This window comes from Mirounga angustirostris, unplaced genomic scaffold (genome assembly GCF_029215605.1).
Source record: "Mirounga angustirostris isolate CCGP_5_RB_7025 unplaced genomic scaffold, mMirAng1.0.hap1 SCAF_9, whole genome shotgun sequence".
Classification (NCBI taxonomy): Eukaryota; Metazoa; Chordata; class Mammalia; order Carnivora; family Phocidae; genus Mirounga; species Mirounga angustirostris.
Genome location: NW_026991717.1, coordinates 107,634,996 through 107,657,447, shown reverse-complemented (window position 1 = coordinate 107,657,447; position 22,452 = coordinate 107,634,996). Strand labels below are relative to the sequence as shown.

At 45.4% G+C, this 22,452-nt stretch overlaps 1 protein-coding gene and 1 long non-coding RNA gene across 2 annotated transcripts in view; one reads left to right on the top strand and one right to left on the bottom strand.

Annotated features, from left to right (window-relative positions):
• The window catches only part of RHOJ (ras homolog family member J), an 87,118-nt gene that overhangs the window by 21,396 nt on the left and 43,270 nt on the right, over positions 1-22,452 (bottom strand). The window contains exon 2 of the mRNA XM_045901000.3: positions 8,950-9,008. Coding sequence (XP_045756956.1) covers positions 8,950-9,008 — 59 coding nt within the window. The remainder of the gene's footprint in view (positions 1-8,949; positions 9,009-22,452) is intronic.
• LOC135361625 (uncharacterized) overlaps positions 6,112-22,452 on the top strand; it is a 74,607-nt gene continuing 58,266 nt past the window's right edge. The window contains exons 1-2 of the long non-coding RNA XR_010405212.1: positions 6,112-6,198; positions 20,763-20,872. This is a non-coding gene — a long non-coding RNA (uncharacterized LOC135361625). The remainder of the gene's footprint in view (positions 6,199-20,762; positions 20,873-22,452) is intronic.

The window sequence follows — 22,452 nt, the reverse complement described above, 5'->3', positions numbered from 1 at the left end:
GATATTTAAAAATATCAACTTTGCTATCTTTCTGATGACTCTCAGGATGTCTTTATAAAAAGGGAGGACATATGTACACGAACACATGTGACTGGAAGGAAGTCCCTGGTGGGTGGGCATGAGCTGATTTACTGTTGAGCTACTCCAAGTACCCAGCCTGCAGGGACTCAGCACACGAGGCTGCAGCTATTGCCACTGCTAATCCTACTAAAATCTAAGCAAAGTTGTTTATTTTTATTTTTATTTATTTATTTTTAAAGATTTTATTTATTTGTTTGACACAGAGAGAGAGAGAGCGGAATCACAAGTAGGCAGAGTGGCAGGGAGTGGCAGAGGGAGAAGCAGGCTCCCCGCTGAGCAGGGAGCCCGATGCGGGGCTCGATCCCAGGACCCTGGGATCATGACCTGAGCCGAAGGCAGATGCTTAACGGCTGAGCCACCCAGGTGCCCCTAAGCAAAGGTTTTTAATTATCTAAACAAAATCAGTATAAGATGGCAAGGATGCTGAAAAACCCTAAGTCCTAAAAAGTAAACTAAAAGAATAAAAAAATCAGTTATAGTGGCTCATTGATCATATTTCTATTAAGCCAATAATCGGAGTTGGGGGCACTGCTGAATAAATGCTGGTCATACTGGGCTGTTGGGCTGGGCCTACAGGTTGTGTATCGGCTAAATTGCTCCCCGTGTGTATGTGGTGCTGGTGGTGACAAGGCAGTGGGGAAGTGGACAGCTCATTTCTTGTCACTATCCCCTCCTCTTTACACAAGAACCCTGTAACCAAGCCTTCTTGCCCACGGTCTCTTCACTGCTCTTCTTTCTCTCTGGGGCTTTCCCTTAGGGAGCAGCTGTGAGGCTGACAAGCTAAGAACGCTCCTTCCCAGGCCATAACTTACAGCTGTTCATGATACCACCTGCCCTCTGCCACTTCATCCTCCCATCTGGATTGTGATAAATGGAGCAGGGACCATGCTGTTTTTTTCCTCATGCCCTAGTTATACTCTGTCCACAGCACACATTCCATAAATGCCGCTCACAGATTGGGGCAGTGACCTGCAAATGAACACATGGCTTTCTGTTGGTCATTTATGGCAGAGTTTTCATTAGAATCACCAGGGGAACTTTTAAGTCCATCCTGACACCCTGCTAGCCAACTACCTACCTCTCTCCCCACACTCCAGACCCAATTAAATCAGTTTTTGGAGAGTGGGCCGGAGTATTGGGGCATTCTGGTATCATGGGCTTGGAATTGACGTGGAATTGAGAATAGCTGATTTGCATCATCCTTATCTTCATCATCACTGAGGTTGCATCAGGGGCTTAGCATGAAGGGTCAGGCCTTGTTTCAGGGACTTACATTCATTACCTTGTTGAATCTTCACCATAGCACTGGAGAGATGGTAGCATCCACATCTTCATTTCATAGAAGAGGAAGTTAAGTTTTAGAGAAGTTCGATAATGATCTATTAAATACTGGGATGGGCTATTTAGCCCAAATCCAGCTGCAGCTCTTAATTGTGATAACATTATTTGCTTCATCTCAGAACTTTAAGTGACAGATTAAGCATTTTTTTTTTTTTGGAAAATTCAGTTATCTGGGAATCTTAATGCAAATGCTTACTTAACCCAGGAATCTAAGAAATGTTGGACCTTCCAGGTTTAGTATCTATTTCATGGCCTGCAATTGCTAGTAATTACCACCAGATGGCAGCAGACACTGCATATTTAAAACCTCAAAGCCAAAAACCAAAAACTGCACAATCAGACGTGTCACAACTAAATAAGGTAGGAACAAATAACTAGTGGTCTGAAAGGATCATGTTTATTTGATTCTATACCCAGAAGCTATCAAAGCAATCCTGCTCCCATTCTGGAAGAGTTAGGAAGACCACGAGTTGCTGTGGGGGCCTGTAGGCGGAGTGTGAGAGGAGCTTGGGTTTTTGATCATTTACTCCTGGCAGGGTAGCCAGGGCCCTCCCGCTGAGCGACTTGCGACTTTGTCCTTCACTGGGCTTTATCTTGCTCCGTATTCTGGATACCTCTTCTGTAGAAGCCTTAGTTCTGCTGTGTAACTCCATTCAGAAAGATGGATTAATTGTCTCCTGCACTGTTAAAGATGCTATATGAAGCCTAGAATATGAATAAGAATTGACTCTCCACTTGGGGGAAAGAAAATGAAAATATAGAAAGAACTCAGTTTATTTGGAAGTGAGGTAGGCCAAATTTCTCTTGCTCTTTGTTAGCTCTGTGATAAGGTAGAATATTTATTTGACTGGATCAGAAAAGCACAGAGCAGGACAGGAAGAGATTTTAGAGATCGGTTAGTGCAGGAGCTCCCCAAGTGTGGTCCCCACCTGGCAGCCTTGGCCTGGGAGTATGTAAGGAATGCACATTCTCAGGCCCTTCCCTGCCCTCCTGCGGCTGCGGCCCTGGGAAGGGGGGGCACCATCTGTGTTGCAAGCTTGCCGGGTGACTGTGCTGCAATTCAAATGTCACAACTACAGGTTACTGTACTTCCTGGTCCCCTCAGCTGATTTCATAGTTGAAGAAGCCAGACTCTAGACAGACTGAGTGATTTATTCAGGACCACAGAGCAAACACACCTCTACAGAAGGCTCGCACGTAGGCTGGCAGGACTCCTGTCGCCCCCCTTAGCCACAGGCTGCAGTGATGACACGTGGCAGGGGCTTCCGAATGTGTAAGGGGAAACGTCCTCTTGAGAGTGAGGGCTGGGCGGTGGGAGGTTGAGGGGGGGGATTGAATTTGTACCAGCTGATAACGTTTTCCCAAACAGGGCATATTTTGAGCCTAGGTTGGATGACCACAGGTGGAGATGCTGTAAAGGAGCTATGAGAAATGGAGAATTCGTCTAGCTGGTAGTTGAGGCCCCTTACAATGTTGAGACTGAGAATGGAAGACCGGGGCTTGAATGTTTCTAGAGGAGACAGTGTGTCAATCTAAAATTGATACTTGAGTGGGGTTTGGAGGGCTAAAACGGACAAGGGGTTTGGTGGGGGGGGGGGTTCAGGGGATAGGGAGGGGGCTGGGGCAAGGTAGGCTTTTGAGTACTTTCCACTAACTTTACCCCAAAGGCAGGAGACTGGTTTGAAGGCAGATCCTGTGCTCTAGGATGACTGTGAGCCACTATGAAGAAAGAACAGTTCATGGGCAGCCTCGTCAGATGGCCACACGCCTTCCACATATGTTTGGAATAGCCAGAGCGTAGTGGCCCAGGTGGTGAGGAAGTGAAACGATTCAACCAATCCTTCTCAGACTTTAGGCACCCCTGAATCTTGTTAATGTGCAGCTTCTCATTCAGCAGCAGGGCTGGGATGAAGCCTGAGAATTTATTTCTAACAAGTTTCCGGGTGATGCTGAGCGACTTGCGACTTTGTCCTTCACTGGGCTTTATCTTGCTCCGTATTCTGGATACCTCTTCCGTAGGTATCCAGAGGAAGATACCTCTTCCTCAACCGATCTTGTCACTTTGAGTGACAAGGAGAGTTGCATTGAGACTACCCCTCCCCCAAATCCCAAGCCCACCCCAGCCCCTACCCACAATCATTTGGAAATAGAATTCTGCTTCCAAGTCCTCTTGGGTTTAGTGACATTTATCCTAGACTTTAGCATAAGTCTCATTTTCGTCTTCCCCCATAAGTACACTCATATCTGTCAGGCTTGGTTTGGAAAATGTGAATAATAGCCAGAGGGTGGGGGTGTAGCATAGTGCTTAAAAGCGTGGGCCAGGGAGACACATTCTCTAGGTTCAGATCCCAGCACTGCCTGGGGACTACTGTGTGACGTTGTGTAAATTCTCTTGGCCTGTTTCTTTATCTGTAAAATGAAGTTGATAGTAGTGTTTGCCCCATAGGGTTGTTTGAGAATAAAGTGCATTCGTATGTGTCGACCACTTAGAGCACTGTCTTGAATGTAGTAAGTTCTCTAGTGGTCAAGAGTCCATCCCCGTGAACAATAGCTTCAGTGTCCCCGCCTTCAGTGGATACCAGGGCTGAATCTGAAATTCATTTTCTCTAAACTGACTAGTAACAAGACCCACATACTTGCATATTCTAATTACACCTCTGAATCAATGTCCCTACAGCTCAATTTTTTTTTTTAAGTAATTTGAGAAGTAAGATTGTGTCCTAAGTTTACTTTTACCAGTAACTTGTCATGTTGCAAACTTCTTCCTAATCTCCAAATTGCACACCTCTAAAACCACACTAAGATACATATGAGCAAGAAGAGTTGAGTTGCTCATTGGGGAAAAACATTTGTTTTGAGGTGTTAGGCAAACTTCCATGGAGGGTTGATGCCAGGTTCTGTGCTCCAGATGGCCCCATGGGGTCAGCCAATGGCCAAAGGGAAGGCTCATGTCCTTCCAAGTGGACCCTGGGTTGCCATGAGTGAACCCCAGTGGTACTTGCCTTGCATGCCTCGTCAAACTCTTGGGGCAGAGGCGCTTCCGGAATCAGGGCAGGTGAAGACACGCGGTGTGCAGTCCCGGCTGAGGGTGGCATGTGGCTGATATGGCCTTTCTACTCCCACACTTCCCTGGTCACTGGTGACAGCTGAGCTGCTGGGGGCTGTGGCTTCGCAGTGATGGACACCATTCCATGCTTGCCAACATACAGATAGTCCCCCATCCTGTGGGGCTTGTGTGCAGAGAACCCCGGGGGTTCATGCTGCTGAGATACCCAGTTCCTGACACCAGGAGGTCCCTATTCTTCCCTGATGGGGCCGCCAACACCACTTTTGCAAATGTGGCCTTTGGGCCATGTCTATCCTGGAGTTGGGCCTGAGGGGCCATGATCTGAGTAGGGCTTCACCTACACGGCTCGTGTAGCTGAGGGCTCACTGACAGGAGGAGGCAAGATGTCTCCTGCCATGGCAGGCTCCGTTCTAGGTGGCTGGGAGCAGGATGGGAGGTTGCCTGGCTCTGAGCCACGACCTGGGACAGACCAGTCCCCCAGTTTGGCATTCCTCGGTTGGCGAACGCCCAGGCTTCGCTGTAGCGTCCCCACCCCAGCATCCTGTTCTCTGCTTGGTCTCTGATGACGCACTCGAAACACACTGGCCTGCAAGTACGTCATGGAAAAGTCAGCTCTGGGACTCTCTGTAGCTGAGCCAAAGATCTGAACTCTAGAAATCCCTTTCAGAACCTTTGAGTAATACACTCCCAGGGGCCTGGGCTGTACAGCATGACTTGGCACAACCTCAGTAGATTTGGCATCCAGGCCCGGCCTTACTACCTCTCCAGTGTGAGCTGAGGGGTCACGTGCAGAGTCAGCCTGCAAAAACTCCTCGCCCCATTGCCTTAGCTTAATGTTTGGAATTCTACCTAATAGATGAACCAGAGTTCTGAAGACTCTTTGTTTTCAAAGGATTCTACTCCAAGTCCCAGTATTCCTTTGTTTTGGGGATTTGGGGAGGGAGCTCATTAAACAGAGGGAACACAAGCAGGGGGAGAGGGAGAGGGAGAAGCAGGCCTCCCGCGGAGCAGGGAGCCCGATGTGGGGCTCGATCCCAGGACCCTGGGATCATGACCTGAGCCGAAGGCAGACGTTTAAGGACTGAGCCACCTAGGAGCCCCCATGTGACTTCATTCTAAATTGTCTTTAGCAAATGCTTGGTGGGCTTCTGAAGGGCCAGGAGCATATCTATGGAGGGGGGGCTGGTGGGGCCACAGTGGTATGACTAGGTATGGCCATGTGGACAGAGCCAGGTTAAAGCATTTTGTCCAGCACTGACTTTGAGGGTAGAAATACCGAGTTCCAATCACTTTACTTTTCAGAACATGTGCCTCTTGAGGTTGTTTTCATCAACTCTGACCCAGAGTTAGCTCAAGACAAAGAGGAGGGACACTACTTCCTGGTTTATTCATGTCAGAAAATCTAATTATTCCCAGCAAGATAGCATTCTAGAGTTGGTTTCAGACTTATTTTTTTTTTGTGGCTCAGAGATTAATCAGTTGGTTTTGAGATCACCTCTCTTTCTTAGTAACTCTGGCCATATGAGTATTTTTGAATTAGTTGAATGTTCCTTAACCTTGTGACCTCAGTGACGTTTGCTGAAATATAACTGAGGACAGTGGATGATCCTGCCTGAGGCAGGCAATGGGTATTTGGGGATCATTCTTCTAAGTTAAATGTGTCACAAAGCGTTATTGGCAGAGGTGTGGAACCAGGGGAATCAACTCAGGTAAGGGGTATTTTCCGCTGCATCCTCCTAATGTTAGAGCCATGCTTTGATCACCAGAGACTTCTAGAGTAGTGCTTCGCATATGGATCATGTGGGGATCTTCCTAAAATGAATTTTCAGATTCAGTAGGCTGGAGTCTGAGAATCTGCATTCCTAACAAGCTCCCTGGTGATGTTGATGTTGCTGGTGGACCAGCACTTTGAGTGGCAAGGTTCCGGAACAGTGACTCTTTTTTTTTTTCCCCCAGCACTGGGCTTGAACTCATGACCCTACAATCAAGACCGGGGCTGAGACCAAGAGCCAGACGCTTAACCGACTGAGCCACCCAGGCGCCCCAGAAGTGTTTCTTAAAATATGGTGTGCAGACTAGCAGCCAAGACACCAGGAAGCCTGTTAGAAATGCAAATCCTTGGGCCCCATTCCAGACCTGTAGAATCAGACATTCTGAAAGTGGGGCCCAGGGGCTGGGTTTTAACAGGACCTGCATGTGATTCTGATGTCTGCTCAAGTTTGAGAACCACCACTATTTACAAAATAAATTACATGTCACCCTTTAACACACTCCAATATTTAATAATCCTTTGCTGCTGGAAGGTTTCCCTTGGGTCTGGCCTCAAATAATTTTAATTACTCCAGGTCTTTTAGGCCTTCTTGAAGTAGTCTGTTAAAGTCCTGATCATAGAATTTTAGGCCCAGAAGGAATCTTAAGATGTGTTCTGATTCCTTTTCCCCAAGCTGCATGCCCCTCCATGAACCTTGTCCGCTTTTGAGCTTTCAAAGTAGCTGGTGGAAAGCATTAGAGTACAAGTTAAGTTGAATATTTATAACCCACTTGTTGTGATAGTTTATCAGTGCCCATCACTTCTTCTGTGTCAGGTCTGGATCATTCTATTTTCTTCAATTTGGAGTTTTACGATATTTTTATACTGCTTTAGAGCTTCAAGTCTTATACTAGTGTTATTTAAATTTTTTTCTAAAATGGACAGCAGTGGGAAATAATAATTAAACTCTATAGGAGCTTTTAAACAGTTATATTGGATTTGAAATTAAACAGAGGCTTAGGGAGTTTGTTCTGAGGACAATGAATGGGTAGAAGCTAACAATTGTCATGGATTGATATAGAAGAGGGGAGCACTGGACGGGCGTGAGGGGCACAGGGAACTTTTTAGAAGGTGAGGGAAACAGGTTTCAGAGCCAGGCAATAATCCTTGCTGTACTGAACTTTTCAAACTAGATTGTATTCATAAACTCTGACTATGGGGATGAAAGGTGTAAACTCTCTCTCTTCCAGGCTGTGAGATTCTGATGAATGGGGACACTCTAATGACTATATGACTGAATGAAAGTAGGCAAATTCAGTCCAAAAAACAGTGTACCTCTATTGCTGGAAGGCTTTCTGGTGGGGGGGACAGTCAAGTAGCGGGTGCACGGAGGCCTTTGTACCTTAACCCAGAGGATTTCCGATTTAGGCATTTGGAACATCATTTCCTAATTGTGTGTCTTGATATCGATGTGCGAAGTCTCCTCCACTCCCCAGTTCCTGAGAGTAGCTGGCTAAAACAACCATCTGCAAATGAAGGGTAACTGACTAATTCTTAGAAGTCTTGAGTCTGGTGCAAGATTTTCCAGGTTCCCCACTGTCCAGGCCTATCCTACATCAGCCTCTGATGTCCCACAGGCATTTATACATGGTCCTTGCAAATACATACAGAAACCCCCAAAGGAAATCCATTTATTATTATTTTTCCTAGTACAGAGTTTTCAAGTTGAGCAAAAAGACATATCTCCAGATAATTGTGAACAAAAGGCCCAGACAAATGCATAACCACAAAGAGCAATGACCAGGAAACTCACAGTGGGAAAGAGCATGGTCAATGTTCACTCCAAAGGACTTAAGATGTATGAACAACCCGCTGACTTTGACCTAAATAAATGACCCAATGGTAACAAAAGCTCTATCAAAGAAATTGGGCCACAGCCATCAGTTGCTTAACCCATGAATTTGTAACATTAGAAACTTTTCATAGTGGAGTGTGGGGTGCGAGGAAAGAAAGATGAGGTGGCATTTTTACCCAAGTAGGGCATGTGCTAACTGATAAGTGTTGAGGGTTCTTTCTAGTCTACGGCCTTACATTACTGGTTGGCCACGTTCTCCAACTTGAAGACACATCTCTGACAGAGTGAGGATATTTCAAGAAGCTTAGAGAATTTAGAGTCAACCTCCAGTTATTCAGGGCTCAACCCTCACTTTTAGAAACCATTCAGGATCCTGGCTTTTCTTCTTTCCAATACTTAATCCATCTCGCTCCCACCCCCACCCACCTCCCCATCTCTTTTTGGACCTTTCCAGGGCTCATTAGGCAATTCAAATAAAGGCTGGGCAAAGTATCTAATGTGAAAAAAAAAATAATGGGTGAAAGTAAAATTTATAAAATTGACTCATTCTGGGTTCAAAATTGGTGTGGGTAGGAAGAAATTGAGGCTCTTGGCCAAATATGTTATTTTGGTTATTGATAGTCATCAACCAATGAATGAATCGTTATTTGCCCATCAACACTTTGAGTAATGATTCGGTTTTTTTGTAATTATATGTGTTAAGATATTAAGAATGTACCACTGGTTGTCATTTAGATAGACAATAAATTTGTCCCAAGTGATCAGAAGAGGTAATATCTGTTCCCATATGCCTAGCCACACGGATCATTCTCCCCACTCCCAAACCCTTAATGAATCAAAACAGCAAAACGTTACCTGTCCCGCGGTGTCATATAGTCCGAGCAAGTGTTGCTTGCCTCCCACTGTCACAGTAACTAGGGGAGAAGAGAAGAGGAGAGTCCATAAGTGCAAGCTTTCATCAGGAGGCTTCACATTTCTCCATGACAACCTCTTCCTGGGCAGTAAGAAGCATATGCCTCATCGTGTATATTCTAAACCAAGCTGACAGCGTGATTTCCAAATGAAAGGCCACCTTGGCCTGCAGTGGGAGCAGATGGGCTCAGCCAAGTCCACATTTCTCAACCAAGATGAATATTATTTGTCCCACGAGGGCACTCTGTAGGCTACTCATGGATCCCTATTAGGCCCTCGAATATCAAGCTCTTGAAAGGAAAAGGATGCTGGACCCTTTCTTGGTTCGGTTATTTTTTTCTTTTGTTCCACTGGAGCCACCTTTCAGGATAGAGAACTGTGTGAACAGCTTCTCTGCTCCAAATCTCTCTGCTTTGGTCTGTCTCTGAAATGTTAATAAAACCATAAAAACCAAGAATAGTAACCCACCTACATATTTTATAGTCTATAAGGCAAAGCTAATAATGAAACAAGAAGGGCTTAATATTTATTTTTATTTTTTAAAATTTTATTTATTTATTTGAGAGAGAGAGAATGAGAGACAGAGAGCATGAGAGGGAGGAGGGTCAGAGGGAGAAGCAGACTCCCTGCTGAGCAGGGAGCCCGATGTGGGACTCAATTCTGGGACTCCAGGATCATGACCTGAGCTGAAGGCAGTCGCTTAACCAACTGAGCCACCCAGGCGCCCAAGGCTTAATATTTATTTTTAAAAAGTTTTTGTTGTTGTTGTTGTTGTTTTTAAATTAAATAGTACAGTGCTTTAGCCCACCTGATTTATCACAATATTGAATGTTAGGTGCAGGAGGAGATGTCCAGGTTTGCTTTCATAGACCTGAAGGGTGTGCCTAGGGTGGAAAGTTGACAGTTTGATTTACCCAGCAGGCTTACTGCCTCGCCCAGCAATTGTGTCCAAAAGGAAGAAGTAATGGAGGGGTATGGACCACTCTGTACATGTCTGGAAATGAAATAAAGTCTCATCTTGAAACGAAACTGAGATCCATCTCAGTTCCATCTCAGTTTGCATTCCACATGGAATGCAAAATCCTCATGGCGAATGGAAACAGTGAATTTAACCCCCCCCCATTTAATCTCTTTTTAGAAAAAGGAAGTAAAATGTGAGGGAGAATGTGATTTTTCCCCCCCTACTTGATCAAAAAATGTGCAAATGCAGTGTAAAGATGATTTTTGTTTCCTCCAACCATTAGCTGTGCAGGAGAGAAAGATCTACCGGGTAGTAACCTTTGTCACCAGCTCTCTGCACATACCCACTGCCCCATTCTCCAACCTGTTGCTCAGAGTTGCTGATTCAGGACTGATTGGACTTTTGTTTTCAGGTTCCTGGGCTACATGTAGGCTAAGTACGTCTCAATGGCTCATTCTCTGAAAAGCACTCGTTTAAAAGCACTGCGTCCCTAGACACCAGGAACGATGTTTCTAATCTGCCCAGGTCAACAGGTGTGCAGCTTGATAACGTGGCTGCCGAGCTTGATAACGTGGCTGCCGCCTCTCACCCAGAGGAGCTTTCAAATGTATATGTTGACGTGGTGAATGCAGCTCCAGGCAACGCTGGGCACGATGCTGACAGAAGGGCTTCCAAACATTTTGATTCCCTTTCACGTCAGGCAAGCAACGGGAATGAAGGTGAGAACGTGTGGCCCCAAGGTTGGTCCTGTTCCATCTTCCTCTCCCTGCATGCTTGGAGCGCAGTCAGATGTTCCTGAAATCTGCCAAAGTGGTTTCTTTAATGACCAATTCACTACCTAGTCATGGGTCAGGAATGAAGGGAAGAAATCCAACCATTACAACATGGAATTTCCTGCCTCTGGTGAGCCCAGGACAGGCGGGCCGGGGCCGGCTGTTCTGGAGACCCTCCTGCAGCGTCCCAGGACCTACAGGCCCAGGGCCATCAGATGCCTGGTCATCCTCATGGCCCATGTGGACACTGCAGATGTTCCTCAGCAATGGCTCTGACCTCTGTCACAGGAGAGCTGTGGGCTCTTCCCTCTGGCCCGCTTCCCCTCCGGCCCCAGCTTTGGCTGCAGGGAATTGCACCGGCCTGAGGGAGTGCCAGCCCAGTGAGGCCGCGGGGCAGGAGGAGACTCCGGGCAGAGTTTTCCCTTCTGTCTGTCCCTCCCTGACTCCAGGGTTTATGGGGTTCCTGGACTGCGCTCAGCGTTGGGAGTAGAAAGACCAGCTAGAATGCCTCCTGTCCGGGAGGGTGGGGAGGAGGGGTTCACCCGCAAGGCTGGGCACAGCGCCACGTAGTAAACACCATGCCTGGCCAGCACGGAGGGCGGTGGGAGCACACAGTAGGGCCATTGCTGTATTACTGTGTGTGTGCGCATGAGTGTGGGTGCTGGTGGGGGTGGGAACATGCACGCGCGCGCGCACACCCGCTCTGCGGAACTTCATCAGAGAAGGCTTTCTGGAGGACAGGTGTAAGGCGCAGCCCGGGGATGGCCGTGAGTTACTCAGGGTGCCCTGGGGGAGGGACAGGGGTGGTTCACCAGCTACACCGGCTTTACTGGGGGAGGTAAGCGCACAGGGTCTGGCTGTCCTGACTCACTAGTTTAGATTTTTTTCCGAAGGCTTTGTAAAGCGACGAAAGTCTGGAATTCTTTTTCCCAAAGAAAGCGAAAGAGAAGGAATTGAGATCATTTCCTCGTACCAAGTAAAAACGGTGGAAGGAGGAGGGAGGGCATTTTTCAGGTGGAAGTCTCGTTGGCTTTCGGCTTTGCTGGGTGTCCACTCTGTGTATGTGGCCAGCCCTGGTGGAAGAATCCCAAAGGAAGGGGCAGAGCTTGTACCTCTAGCCCTGGCAATCACGGTTATTCTCTCTTTTCTGCCCTTTCAGTCTCCCATTTTCTTGGGAGATAAGGGGATCCCACAGATGATGCTAGGGAACATGAAGGGACAGATCCAAGCATCAATCCCATGCTGTCGAGAGTGCAAATGGCTTTGTGAGTCCTTATCTTAAAGGAGCAGTGGATGCCTTATTGCTCGCCAACCTCTGTCCTGCAAAGTTCCTCAGTTTGGAAACAGATCAGTCAGACGGCACAGAAGGAAGGGAGGCACTGCAATGCTAATAGTAAAGGTAGTGAGGTTGAAAGAGCAGGATCTTTTAAGTCAGATGGTTCTGTGTCTGATACCTTCCTTTGCTATTCACAATCTGAGTGACCTCGGGAAAGTCACCTAACATCTCTGAGCCCCGCCTTTCTTATTTGTTAAAAATGGGGATAACGTCACCTACCAAAGAGAGCACCTGTAAAGAGCATATTAAATGAGAAAACGCCTGGCACATAGCCTGGTCCATAGTAAGCGCTGAGCAATTATTACCTCCTCTCCTTCATTCAACAAATGCTTCCTGAACCTTAAGTAAGGACTTGCTCTCCACCGAATCACCAGTGCACCTTAACTGGCACAAAAGTTTATAATACTTGTGAATTACTGGTCACTTTTTTTTTTTTTAAGGATTTTATTTATTTATTTGAGAGAGAGTGAGAGCCAGAGAGATCACAGAGGGAGAGGCAGAGGGAGAAGTGGACTCACCACTGAGTGAAGAGCCCGATGCGGGGCTTGATCCCAGGACCCTGGGATCATGACCTGGCCTGGAGGCAGACGCTTAGCCAACTGAGCCACCCAGGTGCCCCTACTGGTCACTTTCTACCCCAAATGATAGCTGTTTAGATCTATGTCTTGTATTCCCCACTGGATAGGAAGATCCTTGAGGACAGAATGTCCACACTTCGTATCCCGCACCGTACACAGCACAGTTCCTAGTATACGTGGTTGAAGCTGAGCACATCGTACAGAAATGGAAGACCAGGGCAACTCAGGTGGAAGAAAGTCCTTCAAAATGCACCGAGCTGCAGCTTGAAGCTCCCTGGCAAGACACTGACTGCTGGGAAGCGCCTGCAGCCAGCAAATCTGCCTGGCAGACGTCCGTCAGGCTACAATCCCAGATCACCGTCTATTCTTGGAGCTATTAGAGTTGTTTACTGAGCTTAGATTTTAAAGAGAGTGGGTCAAACGACCCGCTAATGGCTCTGTTGGTTCTCTCAATAAAGTGTGAAAGTTGTCAGTGACCTGTTAAGATGTAAAATGAAGGCCTTCTTCTCCAAATCCATTAAACTTTTTGCTTCCTTGTGGTTCTTGGCGCAGACGGGAGTGGTTAATTTTGTGGGCTGAATGAGGTGCTAATGAAGTCTAAGTCAGTGGTTGGCTCTCTTGAGGATCAGTTAGTTTCACCCAGAAAGAAAATGTCCCAGGCGGGCTCTGAGCCTACTCCCCTCGGCATTTCAGTCACCTCATGTCTGGCCCTGCGTGTCATTTGCAAACCTGGATGAGGAAGTGTTGGTCGTTCCCTGTAAGCCAGCTCCGACCCTCAGACCCTCAGCCCAGCTCATCAGCAGCACGAGGAGCCTGATCCAAAGTCCCTCCCTTGTTAGGTGGTGGGCTGGCCATCTCATCTGCCAAGAGCAGTCTTTTGAAGTCAACATGATGCACAGATGATGAATTCAAAGAACTGGAATGGTGGAAATGCCGGGTCAGCTGGGAGGAAGCCACCCTTTCATTCCCAGCACCTAGCTAGCTGCCTGCTTGGCTCATGTTGAGTGTACTCTTTTTGGGAGGTGGGATGAGGCAGACCTGACGAGGTGTGTGCATGTAATACCATAAAGGTGCTATTTTGGAGGAAGAAACACTAGATGATATACATAGCAAGAAATTGAATTTTAAGAAAGTTAAAAACGTGGCTCTCAGGTAAATATAGGATGAAGATATGTCAAAGATTCATTAACTTACTGATGAGAGAACCAGTAAGGTGACAAATCTTATACAAGGAACATTTTGAAGAACTGACATTTATAGGTACTTAAAAAGCAGAAGGTTGGGAGGAAGTGACTAGGTTCAATGGGAAACTAGTTGTTGTCCTATGGAAAAAATAACCTTCGGTGTTGTCTTTTCTACTAAATGAGAAATCTTTGCATGTCTACCTGACAGGATATACAAGTTAACATGTACCTGTACAAAGGTACATTCCCCCAGATTATTAATCCCTGGGGGGCGGGTGCCCCAACATGATAGCAAAAGGACAGTTTCATGCTCTTGGCCTTATATCCAACCAAGTTTCAGATAATTTTTGTTCATGTCTGAATCTAAGTCCATGCTTTGTGACTCATTGGTGAGATGTTGGGCAAGCCAGTAGGTCTCTCTCACCTGGAAAATGAATCATGTTTACCCTAAGGGGGCATAAAAACTCCTTCTAAGCTGTTCAAAAGCCAGGGGTAATCATTACAATATTCTGTCCGTGTCTAGGGGGCTATAAGAAATGGAGAGTTTAAATGAAAATTCTTGATTCTGACTCTCATCATGCTTAGCTGACTGGACATCTTCAGGAGCAGCCTCACCTTGCCCCTCTCTGAACCGACCCTCATCCCCCACTCTTCTTTTTTCTGGAAGAGCCCGTCTGGGGCAGTGACGTACCTAGCTCCCCTGGCCACTCTTAGGAGCTGCTTGTGCATATTTGTGACCTGGTTGAAACCTCACGACAGGCATGTTTGTTTTATAAGGGACCAACTCAGAAGCATCTGAGATTTTCTTCAAATTAAAGTAAGTTAGAAAGCTGTATGAAACTAGAAGTAAATGATATATTTTCCTGAATATGAGTGGTAGTGAATTTCTTCCTGGTCAGTTTCAAACTTCCAACATACACAATCCTCTTCATGTGGCTTGAAACCTTTCTCATCCATCTACACTGGCCCACCCCAGGCAGCTCTTTCCCCTTCTTTGCAAGGAATGCTTCTTGTTTGCTGAGCAGCAGATTCTCTCTCCCTCCACCCTCTTCTCCGCCGCCCCCCCCCCCCAATAAAAGTTGCCTGGGGAGGTCTCTTATTTGATGTGCAAGCATGAGGTCTTGTTTCTGCAGAACACAGACCAAGGAGAAAACCCGACAGGCTACCTGAGATTCTGTTAGGACTCTGAGTTGAGGACTTTTTGTTGTTGTTTTTAGGTCTGTATATGTGTCCTACAACAATGAGAATCCCATTTGAACCAGCTACCACTTATCTGCATGCATCTTCCATCCCTGGTCATGTTTCTTTCTCCTTTAAGCATTTAGGTATTATGACAGGGGATTGGGTTTGTAATTATTACAAGTTGTAACCGCCCTGGATTTTAAGGCAGAAGAAATGGTTGGAACTGTGGATTCACTGCAAATGAGCTCGGGGAGCTTTAGCAAGCTACAGCTTCCCTAAGTCTTGATTTTCTTATTGGAAGTTTGGGGAGCAAAAGAAAGCATGAGTATGACGATTTTGTACAGCAAAGTTTACCCAAATGGAAGGTGGCATCACTGGACAAATGGCTTCTTAAAGAACAATACTGTTGAGGACAGAGTTTGAGGGAATGAAGCTGCCTAGGTTCTGGGTTTGGGGTGCGCGTTCAGGAAAGGTCTGCCCTTGCCAGTACTTGTCTGATGGCGGAAGAGAAGAAGGAGGAGGACAGGGGGAGGGGGCAGAGCTTGTTTAGTTCTAGGATGCTTGGAGCCAACCGGGGATGAACACACTCATAGTCTGTTCCTGTCAAGGGTTTTCAAGGAATTTCAAAAAGCCATGATTCCATGACGTCCACATCCTGGAATCTCAGAGTTCTGCTTGGCCTCACTTTTCCTTCCACGACATTCATTTGGTCTCCACATCCTGCCAATTCTACCTGCTCGGCAGCCTGGGAATCAGTCCTCTTTACCATCCTTGCAGCTGACCCTGTGCGGCCCAACCTCCCAGCCTTGTCATTGCCAAAGCCGCCTAATCCACATCCGGTCTCCAGGCTCAGCTGCTGTGCTTTCCCTACTGCCACTAGAGTTCATGCAGCTGTGGTTCCCGAACATCTCCAAGATAAACTTCAAATACCTTCCAAGAGTATATGGAGTCCTTGTAAGCTGGCCCTAGCTTACCCTTCCAGCTCTCTTTTATTTTTTGACCCTCCAGTGATCCAGACTTCTTGCAACCTATTATACTCATGATGCCTTTGCTTAAGCTGGTCCCTCCGGAATTCTGGAAAAAGCAATTCTGGAATGCTTTCTCTGCACTTGTCAGTCTGGAAAACTCCCACAACCATAAAACTCCCTCCAAATTTCCCTCCAAAATTCCCTCTAAATATTAAGCCTCTTCCCACGCCTCCTTGCTCCCTGGGCCATACAGTGCTGTATATTATTTATTCTCACGTCTCAGAGTTAGCATGGGCCTGCCCTGTAACTCCACAGATAGTGGTGAGTGACTGAAAAATACGTTAAACTCTACCCAAACTGAAGGTTTTCTCTGTAGACGAGTCTTTGGCGTTTCCTGAAGGGTTACCATGAGCTTTTCTGTACAGTAATGGGCAGGATGGGGTCACCAGCAATGGCGTCCTCCCCTGGTGCTGGCCCACCTGCCACGAGAGGATACCCTGGCAGTGGGGCTTTGCTGGGTGGGATCTGTGCTTGGAGCCCTCTGCCACTTTTCCAGGCAACTCTCATCAGCCATGGGGCTGTCGGATTCTAGGCCAGTAGGGCAGGACCACTGCCAAGGTGTCCTGAGGTTCACTGGGGCTGTGGAAGCCATAACAGCCAGGCAGCTTGGCATTAGTCACAGAGTACAGGGGAGCTGTCTTTTAATTAAGACTTTGGGAAGAAGTGACTGAATGATAAGTGAAGCCTGCACACAGGGGCTTGTCGTGGCAAACCAGAGCATGCTTTTTGCAGGATCCCCTATATAAAGAGATACTTTAAAAAATGCCAGCTTCTTCATAAATTGCTTTAAAAAAAAAACCCCTCACTATTATTAGGCTTGCATTGAGGTATGGTGGGATAGATGCCTAAGGTGGAGGCAGAAATGTTCAATTGTAGCCTTTTGACTCCGTGATCGAAATGTTTCATGGCAGCCAGCAGGGGGAGCTAGTTAAAAACACAGAGTCCCTGGTTTCACACCCCGCTCCTAAGATTTTGAGGAAATAGGTGTGGGATGGGACCCAGATGTCTGCATTTTAATCAAGCTCTTCAGGAGACTGATTCAGATCTGAACCTCTGTTTCCTCATCTTAAAGGTGAGACTAATGACAACTTGATTACTCTAGAGTATCCTATCCCCTTTAGACAGGTGTTGTGAATATTAGATTAGGTAATATGTGGGGAAAACTGTAAAGTTTACAGAATGCTACACAGATATTATTATCCTTTTGGCCATGTCTGACTTATAATACGGGGATGAGGCACTTTGGGTATAATGGCACTCTCCCCTCCTTGTCTAGAAATAGTCACTGGAAATGCAAACACCTGGGTGATGATGAAAGTGGAATAGTGTGTTCCTGTGAAGAATTTTCAAAGAATTATTGGCCCATAAAAATTCTATCAGGTACCAGCTATAACTAGTTAGAAAATATGATGGAAAGTATCCTTTCACAATGACAACAAAAACTATAAAATGTCTAGTAATGTGCAAGACCTTTCTGGAAAAAGCACTCTGTTGAGTGATATAAAAGAAGGACGTGGAGAAACATGGATTTGGGTAGGAAGCTGTGCATTAAGATGTTAGGCCTCCTCAGTTTAATAAGTTTAAAATAATTCCAATAGGATTTTTGAACTGGGAACACAACAGAGTGATTACAGTTGTTGTATGGAAAATGAAATTGGTGAGAATAGCTAATAATGAAGAAAATGACAGGATAACCGGGTTCAGACACATTAACATGTATTATAAAGTTATACTAATTAAAGGAGCATAGCACCAGCATAAGAATCAATGAAACAGAACAGGAATCTCAGCTACAAAGCCGATGCTCCCTGTGTAAAGATTTAGTATATAAGTGGCAGTGGAAAAAGATGAAGTAGTCAATATATTGTATTTAGACAGTTGGTTACTATTTGGAAATAAAACAGCAAGTGAAGAACACCATAAATAAAATGATCAATATACTTGATTTTAAAAAAAGAAAGGTAAGTGTACTGGGAAAAAATGGTCATGATATATGAAGGTTAAAGAAGGTTATCTCTGATACATAGGGTGTATTCTAATCAATAAGAATAATCCAAAAGAAAAGAAATAAAGAATATGTACAATTTACAAATAAGTTAAGGGCCAATGAATATTGGAGTGAAAATATTCCAGTTATACAAGATATAATCTCTGGCCTATCAAATTGACAAAGATGAAGAAAATGGCACCCAGTGTTGGTGAATACATGAAGGTGGAGGAAATGTAAATTGGTTCAAGTTTTCTGGCAAGCCATTTGTCAATATAGATGAAATGCCTAAGCACAGGTCTGTCTCTGACTCAGCAATTCGATTTCTATGGTGTATCCCCAGGAATAATCATACATGTGCACAACAATATATACATAATAAGACAGTTTATCACCAAAGTATTTATAATTGCTACCAATTGGAAACAGCCTAAAAGTTCAGGAATTGGGGATTGGTCCTCTTCAGTTATGGAGCAACCTTACAATGTAAACTTTTATTTTGTATTTTTTAAAGATTTATTTATCTTAAAGGGAGAAGGATCTCGGGGAAGGGACAGCGGGAGAGGGAGAGAGAGAATCTCAAGCAATCTCCATGCTGAGCATGGAGCCCAGCACAGGGCTCAATTTCACGACCCTGAGATCAGACCTGAGTTGAAACCAAGCGTCTGTTGCTCAACCGACTGCGCTACCCAGGTGCCCCAAAATGTAACCTTTTAAAGAATACTGGGAAGTGAGGCAAAATAGTGAGGATATAATGTCTGATAGAAGGAGATAAAATTCTACATTGCGTATGTAAAAATATTTATAGAAAATACTTTTTATTTTTTCCATACTTTGTTACCTTGAACACGTAAGTCAGAAAAAAAAATATTTGGGTGCTCACCAGTTGTGGTTATCGTGTTCTGATTATCACTGTTCTATAGAGATTAGATTAAATGTCATCTGGTTTGTTTCCTGTCATTTACATTCTCCCATTGTTTCTAGGTTCACTCTCTGATTTTGTCTTAGGCTCCTCCAGATTTATTTGAGGCTGTAGGACCGAGCTTTTATTCTTATGAGGAGGCACATGCGGTGCTTGCTGCCGCGGAATGTTATAAACTGTATTCCAGAGCAGCTCATCTTCTTCCGAGGATTATGACAAGCCCCTAATGCTCTACCTATACTTGCTTTTCAAAGGTACCGAGAAAATATTGTGCATTTGAGGATGCTGGAATCTGCCAAAATGTATTAGTTGTAAAACCAAAACAAGTGTATGAGCTGTAAAGACAACAGCAGTAAATTGGTTCCAAATATAGCCCTTTATTGACAATGTCTAGGCATAGTGAAACAAACCAGCCCAGCAGATAGTTAGAGTATGTGTTTGTGCTCTCAATAACTTCTCCACCAAAGGATGACAAGATAATTTGGAGAACATTAAACGATTTTTCTCTATTTTATACTTTTGTGCATGGTGGTTGTCCTAGATTATGTTTACTCCTCTGCCTCTTTGTTATTCAGAAGCCTAGAATTTTGAGTACTTGTGGTTTTTTTCCCCTTTATTTATTTCATTTATTGTAGTCTAGTATCTGCACAAAATAGGGGTTCTTTAAAGTTTTATTTTTTGCTTTTTAAAAAAAATTTATTTGAGAGAGAAAGAGAGAGAGCTTGTGCACGCACAAGTGGGGGGAGGGGCAGAGGGAGAGGGAGACGCAGGCTCCCCACTGAGCAGGGAGGCTGATGCGGGGCTCGATCCCAGGACCCTGAGATCATGGCCTGAGCTGAAGGCAGACGCTTAACCCACTGAGCCATCCAGGCGCTGTTTTTTACTTCTTAACAACTGTCCAGAAATAATAACTTCTGGTTAATTATGATCAAAAGAGGATGTATGTATGACAGTCTGGGATAAAGCAGTTCTTGGAGCCTTTCTGCAATAAATATCTGTGGGACCATCTTGTAACTTTATTGTTAAGTATTTTCTCAGTTTGTATAAGGTAACGTCTGCCGATTTTATGTCCTTGTTCACAGGTTTTTCTCCAACTGTTTCTCCTCAAACCATCTAAAAATAAAACTAGAGTTTTGGGAATGCTTATCAGCAACATACAGTGCATGGCCAGCCAGTTCTGTTAAGGACAGGTACATTGAGAGTAGTGGGTTTGTGACATGCACTGTCACTCAAAGCTAGAAAGAAGCTTCGTACAAGGCTTGGTGCCTCAGATCAACTGGGTCAGTGGATTAGCGGTCTGAGGCTCTGAATTCTTATTCTTGGTTTTGCTGATGCTTTTCTTGTCAACCATTCTGACCATAAATGAAAGATAAAGACACCAAAGGGAGATTCAAATCATAAACCGCAGCACTGCTTCTTAAATTCATCTTCTCAGTATTTTTCAGAGCCTACCAACAGCCTTGAAGCTTTGCCCCTATCCTCCACTCTTCACCAGCACACCTTCCGTACATATTTTAGTCTTCTTTCTGCCAACCTGCAAGGAAGCCCAAGGCTTGTGTGGCACTCTCCATTGGGCTTTGGAGGGGAGGGAAACTGAGTAGTCAGAGGTATTTTCGCTCTTCCATAGCAGTGGGGGTAGGGGCAGGAAGAGGGGGAAGGGGAAAATAATAAACATTTATAATTTAATATCCTTTCTTGTATCCCTGATGCATTTATAATGCAGCTGTTTGTTTTACAGGTCAGGGGGCTCACTTGCTGAACTCGGGTGTGATACTAACATCATGTCTTTCTCTTGGAACCCATAGGCACTCAGTAGTTTAAACTACCACATTGTCAAGGACACCAGGGATAGTTGGAAGGGCAGTTTCTACCAGACCAGAGGTTAAAGGCTCAAGGGCTGAAAGCGGAATTAGAGGTAAGATAATGGCTCTCTTTAGTTGTCGCAGATTGTCAAAAGCAAAATGAGGTTGTGCCTGTGGGAATCCCCTGGACACAGGATCAGATGGTTACAGGTATCTCTGAATGGGGAAGGGTACTGAACCACAGAAATGCAGGAAGGAGCCGGGTCCAGCAGCTGGAGGGCTCACTCTCACCTGCCCCCTCACTGGTCTTCAGGAATTAAGGGGCTGGGGGTATAAGCACATTATTGGTCCCGCTAAGAGTGAAGGCTCTGGAGATGGCTGCTGGTTTCTTTGGTGGGAATTTGAGGCTTGGAAGGAATGTGTGCCAAAAACGAGGACTGTAAAGAGACGAAATTATAAACAAGTAATCTTGAGGCTTGGAAAATGTTGTCTCATTCCCCTGGGTCATCACTGAGGGGAAATTGACCTCAAAATGTGAGAGCATGAATAAAGGGAGGGAGGCGAGTGATTTGTGCAAATGAGACCATGAAAAGGGCTGATTTGTTCAGTAATTTATTTCAGTATTTCAGTAGATTGTACTCTGGCAGCTTGGAGCATAATAAAAACCAGTGTGCTTTCTTGTATATGGGGATTTCTGAGTGTCTTTTTGAAGTTCTGTGACCTATTTTAAAAAGTGCGCTTCTGGACCTGTGGAAGTGTCTACTCTTGCTGTCCGTCTGTCCAGTGTAAGGGCTTGTGCAGTCCTGGCTTTCGGAGCAGCTGGTGAAGTCAGACATGTTTCATTTGTCTGGGTGAGCTCCCCTCACCTCGTTTTCCCCTCTCTGGCTCAGTAACTGGTGTCCTTCTTTCCCCTGCTCCCTTACCAACATCTGTCGTCCTTTGTTTTCCCCACACATTGAGGTTCTACAAATGATTAATAACTGACTAGACTGTGAATTACTTACAAGCAAAGACAAACTTCTAGGATCCAGCAGTGTTTTGGAAGTAATGGGTATTCAATAAATGGGTATTTGTTGAATGAATGGATAGCCTAAACTACCGCCCCCCGCCCCCCGCCAGCCCCCAAGGAAAGCATACATTTTAAAGGCAATCACGCCAAACTGATAAATCTCTAATAAGGATTTCAGGAGTATCTGATAGGTTGGAGGAGATTCTGTGCAGACTTGCAGCTTTCCTCACACTCAGGAAATCACAGCCGAGGGTCCTGGTGATACTTTCTGGTGTAGATGCCAAGAGACACAATTGTTGAATTGAAACTGATCAATTCTAGGAAACAAGGAAAGCTATTGAGCCCAAGCGTTGGGCTCACTCCAAGATAGACAGTGATGGCATGTTTGGCTGGTTCCCAGCACTGACAGTTGAGACAACCCTGATCTGGTCTTGTGTGACATAAGGCAGCCCTTGGGGTTGTCAATTTCAGGGCCTGGGGGGAGCAGCCCAAGCCCTTGACCTCTACCTTTGCCAGGGACTGGCTCCACCATCACTCCAACCACCATGTTGCCTAGGAGCCCTTTGGGGGACAGTGTGGGCAGCACAGACTCTGCTTCCAGATCTCACTCCCCAGCCAAGAAGGAGAGAAAAAAATAACTAAACACATCTGCTAATTATGTTCCAGATAGTTTTTTGAAAATAC